The sequence below is a fragment of the Protopterus annectens genome, chromosome 4.part0 (genome assembly GCF_019279795.1).
Source record: "Protopterus annectens isolate FY-2018-M chromosome 4.part0, PAN1.0, whole genome shotgun sequence".
Taxonomy (NCBI): Eukaryota; Metazoa; Chordata; order Ceratodontiformes; family Protopteridae; genus Protopterus; species Protopterus annectens.
The window spans coordinates 646,736,300-646,744,907 of record NC_056733.1 but is presented as its reverse complement, the minus strand read 5'-3'; the positions used below and the strand labels follow the sequence as shown (position 1 = coordinate 646,744,907).

General features: G+C 44.2%; 1 protein-coding gene across 2 annotated transcripts in view; it reads right to left on the bottom strand.

Annotated features, from left to right (window-relative positions):
* Positions 1-8,608, bottom strand: part of CFAP251 (cilia and flagella associated protein 251) — a 2,280,288-nt gene that overhangs the window by 1,884,129 nt on the left and 387,551 nt on the right. For both annotated transcript variants that reach the window (XM_044068613.1, XM_044068614.1), the window contains exon 3: positions 3,107-3,247. In XM_044068613.1, the coding sequence (XP_043924548.1) occupies positions 3,107-3,247 (141 nt within the window). The remainder of the gene's footprint in view (positions 1-3,106; positions 3,248-8,608) is intronic.

Below are 8,608 nucleotides of genomic sequence, written 5' to 3'. Positions count from 1 at the left end.
CTTACAGGGGACGGAGCCGGTGGGGCCGATAGTGGAGCTTACTCAGTGGCCAGCACACTCCTCATGACATCGAAGGCATCCCTGCCATGATGCAGAGAAAGCTGCAGTTCCGAAGAAATTGGAATCCTTCTCAGTACCGAGGGAGACGGCTCCAAGGCCGATGTAGGAGCCGAGCTCACCTGCGCTGAAGCTCCGAGAGGGAGAACGGGGTCAGACAAGGATCCGATGCCACTCGCCCCCTCGCAGCAGATGAGGGAACCCCGACGCCCAGATCCCTCGACAGAAGGCACCACCGAAGGGAATGGAGCCGACGTCAGAACCGAAGGAGATAGAGTTATCGGGGCCGACGGTTCCACTACTCGAACCCCAATGAACTCCGGCTCCAAACTCATGGGAGTCAGAGGAGGAACATCGATAGAGGTGGATGGAGCCGACACCTGTTGAGGAGGGCTGGACAACATCTTGGCAAGTGCCTGTGACTTTAGCAACCTACTGACCACTCTCTCCACATCGTGATCGGACAACCTAGAGGATTGAGAGGAGTGAGAGGATCGGTGACTGTGCTCGCTCTGAAGCAAAGAAGACAGAGGTGCCGAATGTACCAATTCTAATGAAGGGGACCTCAGCCTCTTGTGGCTCCGCGAAGGCTCTGAAGTTTCTGATGGAGCCGACGGGGAGAGAGTCTTATCAGTACCACCCGGAACCGAAGTAGAAGGTAGAGTATGAACCGAGGACGGCTCCGAACTTGGAGCCGACAGCTTGGTAGATTTAGGGGATTTCACAGGCTGAGAGCTCTTGGCCGGTGAATCCTGGGGTTTTAAAAGACCCCTAAGAATAAGCTTATTCTTACACTCCTGCAGGACTCTTGGACTAAAGGCATGGCAGATAGAACAAGAGTCCTGCAGGTGCACAGCGCCTAAACAATAGACGCAAGAAGTGTGCCCATCTGTCAGAGACATTTTCTGACAGCATGAGTCACACTTCTTGAATCCAGACACTTTGGATTCCTTCGACATCCTGAAGGAAGGAAACAACAAATACAACAACAACTACAAAAGCAAAATACAGTCTACACAAAACACACACTATACTACAAGACTATAGATAAAGGTTTTTTTTTTTTTTTTTTTTTTTAATTAGGAAAGCCTCGTAACTTAAATGGCTAGCCTATGAAGAAAGGTAGAAGTAAAGCCTCTAACTTAAACAACTAACCTGACAAGAAGAGGATGGGGGGGGGGGGGAGAACTCTCCAAGTTAAACGAGTTCTACAAGGTAAAGAAGGAATACTACAACTAAACACTAGCCATTACAAAAAACAAGACTAATCGTTAACAATAAAACACTGAAATATAGAATTCTATAGTAAGAAAGTTATACAAAAAAACTTTATACGAGCCTGAGCCAGAAAAACGACACCTCGTAGCTGAAGTGGCAAACGAGATCTAGGTAGCTATCGCTAGGCATCATGGGATAAGGGGTAGTCTCGAGGCAGTAAACAGCTCTCGAGCTATAGAAGATGGCCGAGTCAGAGCCGAGGATCGGCTCCGATCCCCAACCAGCAAGAACGAAGGCGAGATAGACAACTTAACATTAAGTCTTCTGAAGACAGTGAGGGGATTTAATCAGAATCAGTGACAGACTCATAGCAATCAGACTCCAGTGTGACGAAAGGATAAGGACAATCTTAATTATCTCAGCCTATGTCCCACAGCAGGGCTCTAATGGTGCGGAAAGAAGGTATTCCAGCAGCAGTTGCAGGACCTCCTCAGTAAAGTAGGACAAAATGGGTAGATAAAGGGGGATGGTTTCAACGTGAGGGGAAATATCCACTAGCTCTACACAAATGAAGTCACTTGATCCCATACTATACAGTGCCTTACTGGTATTCCATTTTACTTGTAAATCTCTCCTCTCAGATTGCACATTCCTTGTTTAGTCACCTTGGCAGATGCCATTATAGCACAGATTCTACATTATCACAGAAATCCAGACTAATGGTGGTTGGCAACATCAGTTTCACTCAAAAACTCGTGCCGATTAAGAAGCAAGGTGGTTGTAAAGCAGCCTGATAGCTGGCCAAGGAAATGCAAAGCAAATACTATTTAATGAACTAAATAAGGCGGTATATAAATTCAGCTGGGTCCTGTTCTGGGGTATGAACCTCTTCCAACAGCCCTTAAACTCCCTTTTCTGTCAGATTTTATTGCTTTATGGTTATCCTAACCTAATAACCATATCTGTTTGACTACAGGAAAGCTTTATTTACCTAGGCATTTAATTTAAATTTCATGCCAACTATCATCTCAGGTGTAGTAGAGAGATAAAGCCTTGATTAAGGCCCAGGGAAACAAAGTTCATGTAGCATCTTAGGCACTTCACAGAGTTGGCAGGGAGGATAGGTGCACCCATCCTGGGGGGAAGGGGTAGAACCTATTACTGGCTGTAGCACACCTTAAGAGGAAGGAGGTGGGCCTATGGCCAGACGGCATGAATGTTATACACCATGTAGCCAATGAGTGGTAGTCTTCAATGAGATAGCGCAAGAAGTGCAGACTTGAGAAGTAGATACAGTTGTTGCCATCAGAGACAATGCAGGTTGTTTGTTCCTCAGTCCAAGGGAAGGAGTTAAGCTAATAATTAAAATGTCCTCATTGCCAAGATGCTGGTGAGGGCACAAGCAATCCTTATGACTGCCTAAATGACACCCTTCCCAAATGCTTCTCGTTCTAGTGAATCTGAGAGGATTCCCACCACAAGGGAACAAATGGGCTCAAGTCCATTTGGGGATGCTTGATGGTCAGCAGGAGTGGAGGCAAAAAGCATCAAGAAAAAAATGTCATGTCAATCACACTTCATCAAGACTATAAATTAAACTTACAAAATATTAATTGCTTCTTAAATGCTTCAGCTTTTTTCCTAATTGAAATGTATTAAATATTTTACTGAATATTCTGAATTACATATTTTAAGACAAGACACTAAATGAAAACCCGGGCAAAGATTAATAAGCGGCACTGTCAACAATATGCATTTGTAAAACACACAAACTTCTAAAAGAATGGTTTAAAAGCTATCTGTTGTAGTACAATGCATTAACAGTTATTACCTGGAAAACGTGCTGAGTGTTTGTGCTGCAGTCAAGCATTACAGCAGTATGTGCACAAGTGTATAGAATGACTTGTCTGGTTTTGTCATGGAGGTTGTACACAGGGATATTTTGGTTTATCCCAAACGACCAAACTAAATTCTGAAACGAAAATGTGTTACTAGGTTATATCCTCAGCAATATGTTTCCTTGTCAACAACAGCTTTAAAACTGTTCATATATATTATAATTACAGGCATGGGAAAAATGTACAATACTGCATATCCATGTATATATTTATTTATTTGAAATTTGGTAACGAAGTGAGTGGATTGGTCAATTCACTTTTTTCAGCCATAACCTAGGCTCAAGAGATGCAAAGTACATAATGCAATAAAAAAGTCAAACTACATCATTTATCATGAAATAACAAAAATATGTATTAAAAGTAAATGCACATAAAAAGGGGTAGTAAAAAAACAATGCAACATTTCAAGCAATGTGGAAATATGTACAATATTTAAAATAGCTACAGGATGAAACTCTCCGAGTGGAGTGATAATTATATGTAGTACTTGGAAATATTCTAGTTACAGTACCTTTACAAGTCTACAGCAACTTATCCTGTGTTGCAAAAGAAATTACAGGCAGTTTCTTCTAGAATGTTTCTTCAGCTTAGCCTTGAAGCTAATTGTAATAGTATCTCCTTAGACACATTTACGACACAAGATTTGCAAAGCCAAGCCCAGCCAGGACACCTGTCATGTGAAGTGATAGCTCTTTCCCACAAGCTTTTGTGGTAACCAGAAATACAATACAATTACCCAGGTTATTAGAGACCTATTAGCTTTATAAGCCTCATCTGCAAAGCAAAGGAAAGCACAGTTGTACAAGTAAACTTACCATAACAGTAGGTGTTCTAACAGGGCACTGTTACATTAGTCTAAGCCAAATGAGTCCTACCCCCGATTACAGGACAGCTTTCAAAGCTGAAGGGCACCTTCTACAGGTGCTGCAACTGTCAAGAGCTCAAGCAGTGCTCAACAGGACAGCTGGAATGCAAAAAGCTTCAGACCAATTTTTTTCCCAGGAGGGAGGCAAGAGCCCAAACAGAACAATGCTAATAAACAAACTTAGCAATAAACTGTGTAAAAAAGGCTGAAACATTCCCACCCTGGCAACACAATAGAGAAAACAAGCAAAACTGGAAGGATGGGGGCTACTGCAATAGTGATCAATAAGAACAGATACTGTTACTGTTAACTTTGTTTATACAACTGCACTATGTTCAAACATAGATCACTGTTGCAGTAGCCTAAGCTAAAGGAGTATCTTAGAATACTAATAAAGGGAGGAGACCAATAAATAAGACTCTGGGAGCTCCTGGAGAATGGTCCTAGCAAAGCTTGTTTTGTACCTTGAAAAGGAATCCAGTTTGTACTGCTTTGTAAAAGTGCCTATATGGTCCTAGCAAAGCTTGTTCTGTACCTGTTCGAATACTGGCCAAGACTCTTGCCGCCCCAATACTGCCTTTTTTAGGCAAGGCTCAAAAGACAAACCCGCCTCCATAAACAACAATAATAAACAAAAATTGAGGGTAATGCTGCTCAAGCGCCAGAAGTCTAAACCTCAAAATGCACGCACTCTAGTATGGAAGAAATCGACATATGTGCAGTGACAGAAACCTGGTTCAAGGCTCCAGAGAGCACCCCAGCACTACCAGGCTATAACTCCTACCATACCTTTAGGTCCCAAAACCAGGACCGGGAACACAAAAGGAGGGGGGGGTGTGCCCATATTCATCAAGAACACCCACACCTCCAGGTTAGTAGCACAGCACGCGGAATCTGAGACCATCCAAGTGCAATTGACAGTGGGTAAATTTACTGTTCAATTTATAGCTTGCTACAGATCTCCCACCTTGTCTCAGGACCCTCACGCAGCATTCCTGAGAACATTAGAAAGTATGAAGATTCTACCCAACACCATGCTACTGGGTGACTTCAACTATCCAAACATTGACTGGGAAAACTACTCAAGCTCAAACGCCCTAGCCCAATGCTTCCTTGAGTTTATAAACTCAAACGCCCTTGAACAACTGGTCACCACTCCCACAAGAGGTGACAACATACTGGACTTGGTCATCACCAACATGGGGAACCTATGTTCCACACCTGAGGTAAACTCGTCATTGGTAAGATCAGATCACAAACTAATCACACAGGACATCTACATCCCGAGCCCCCGAGCCCCCCCCCCCCCAGTCAAGGAAATCAAGGTAAAAAACTTCTCTAAAGCCAACTTCCCACTCCTCAAGACAGAGGTGGGAAGTTTCAAAGCTCCCAATCAAATGGAAAATGATGACCCAGCAGCAGAATACTTTACAAGTGCATTCTATGAACACCTTCAAGAATGCATGGACCGAGCCATCCCAAGTAAAACCAAGACCAACTCCTCAAAAAAGAGGAAGCCAGTCTGGTGGACCCCGGCCATAAATAAACTTTACAACAGAAGGAGGAAACTCCTGCAAGATAGAACAAAATCCCAAAATAAGAAGGCATCTCTGATTAACATCAGTAAAAAACTGCGCTCCCTCATTAAATCATCCAAGGCCAACTTCGAAAGAAAAATAGCCAATGACTCTAAGGATAACCACAAGGCCTTCTTTAACTATGTCAAGAGTCTAGGGGCAAACTCTCAGATATGCTCCGAGCTAGTGCATAATGGCCATAAATACACTGAACCAACCGACATTGCCAACATCCTGGCTGACAAGTTCAGTGCAAACTTCACCCCCTCCACCAAAGGGGCTAGCACCCATCCCAGAAGAATGTGGCGCTCCAGATATCTCAGACACACAAGTAAAGACAGCCCTTGCAAAGGCCAAAAATACAGCATCAATGGGACCAGATGCTATCCCAGGTTGTGTCTTACACGAGCTTCAAAATGAAGTAACCCCCCCCCCCATCTCTAATCACTATTCAAACTTAGCCTCTCTACAGGCTATGTACCCAAAGAATGGCGTACAGCAACAGTCGTACCACTCCACAAAGGTGATGCCACAACTGACCCTGGGAACTATCACCCTTGAAGCTTGGCTAGCTTGGTCTGCAAAGCCATGGAGCTCATTAACAGGGACATTGGGAACCTCCAGACACTGGACCCCACCCAGTTCGGCTTTGTTAAAGGCAGATCTTGCCTCCTGAACTTGGTCGACTTCTTCGAAACAGTCATCAAGGCCATAGATGAAGGGAAGGTGGTCCACACAGCATATCTGGACCTCGCTAAGGCGTTCGACACCATCCCACACTCAGGAATCATAGACAAACTCACCAGCTTAAATATCAACCCCCATGTCACGAGATGGGTTGCCAACTGGCTCTCAGACAGAACCCACACAGTAAGAGTGGCAGGCGCCATGTCTGACTATAAACCAGTCACAAGCGGAGTCCCACAGGGCTCAGTCCTGGGACCCCTCCTGTTCTGTATATATTTCTCTGACGTACAGGCAAAGGCGGAGGGACTGTGGCTAACCAAGTTCGCAGATGACTGTAAATTGGGTGCAATAATTGACTCCCCAGCTGACACAGACATCCTGCAAAAGGGTCTCACAGAGACAAACACCTGGTGTCAAAGTCACGGCTTCAAGCTAAATGCCAAAAAATGCATAGTAATCCCATTTGGGAAAAACAAAGTACCTACAAACTACCACATAGATGGGAATCCACTAAGTACAGAAGAAGTAATTAGGGACCTGGGTACCCAAGTAGATATCATGCTCTCCTTTGATAACCACATAGCCAAAACGGTCAGGAAATCCTTCTATGTGACACACCTGATCACAAAGGGTTTCTCATCCAGATCCAAGGAGGTGATTGTGCCCCTTTACTCCTCACTCATTAGGCCAATAATAGAGTACAATGCCCCATTTGGGATGTACCTCACTAGACACCTGCAACAACTAGAAAGACCACAGAAGTACCTCACTAAGAGGATTAAGGGCCTTAAACAATTACCCTATGAAGCACGACTAAAAAAGCTCCAGCTCTTCTCAGTCACTTACCGTCTGCTCAGAGGTGACCTATGCCTGACCTATAGGGCCATGTCAAACCCTGAACTAATGGACATGCTTCACCTCAAAAAAACGAGATCCCTCAGAACCACTCGTTCTAGTGACTTGAACCTATGTACAACAATAAACAGGACATGCTGGAGGGATAGATTCCTGTCCCAGCGACTCCCCTCACTCTGGAATAGAATCCCAATCCATATTCGACAGAGCTCCTCTCTGACCCTCTTCAAGAGAAATCTTGATGAGTGGATGGGTAATCGTAAGTTCTACCCTGGGATCACTTCAGGAGCCCTATTGACAGAGGCCCAGGTTACTAATCTAATGGGGAGGTGAAAGCCATCACTCTGTGGCTACGCTTATAAATGCCCATGGGCAGATAGCCAAGTACTTACCTATGAACCTATGAACCTTGAAAAGGAATCTAGTTTGTACTGCTTTGTAAAAGTGCCTATAGAGACCAATCACTGTCTGTAGAATACTTCTAGAGTTCACCTCTTTCCAGAAAGCCATCGAAGAAGCCAAAGCCCTTCTGGAATGAGCCCTAGCCCTGTCTGGAAGTGGCTTAATACTCAGCTTTGATATTGGTTGTTCTTTCCTCTTACCCTCATAAGAGGCAAACAGCTGATCAGTTTTTCTAAAGGCTCAAGTTTTGTCTATAGAGATAGACTCTGAGCCACCTATGGACATCTTACAGGTTCATAGGTTCTTACTAGGCTAATGACATATATGGTCTTTCCAAGCCTAGCCATGCAACCCAACTCAGTTTTGTCCCAGAGGTCCTCGGATGCCTATATTGTGGGGTATATGTTAGTAAGAAAGTAGCTAAGGGTTATGGGTTGGGGGTATGTTAGTTGGAGATTAATTTACTTACTGTCTACCTCTGTCCATCAGAGATATGAGGGTCAGCCGGGGGTGAATTTGTGATTTCCCATCCAGTGATCAAGGTTTCTTTTGAACAGGGTCAGGGATGAACTCTGCTTCATGTAGACAGGGAGCTTACTCCACAGTGCAAGGATCTTTGAGACACATATCAGTCCCTCCAGCAGGTTCTACCTTCTGTTGCAGAGAAAGTTCAGGTTCTTGGATCTAGTGCTTCTGGTGTTGCTTGTCTTGTGGATGTGCAAGAGATCCATTAGAGCTGGATCCAAGGACGCCTTATACAGTAGGAACAGACTTCCTCACAGTAATTTGTAAGAGACCGAATAGAGATAGGACCCTTAAAGTAATTTGTGTAGGACAGGGTATTCATACCCTGGATTCTCCTGGGGAAGAACCTTTGAGGGTGTTCCAGCTGTTGCAAGTGCCTGACTAGGTACATGCCAAAGGGGGCATTGTACTCAATGATGGGTCTGATAAGGGCTGCGTAGAGTGGTGCCATTACTTCCTTAGACCTGGATGCCATACCCTTGTTTATAGGTTGGGTTGGGTTGGGCTGGATATCATGATTTTCT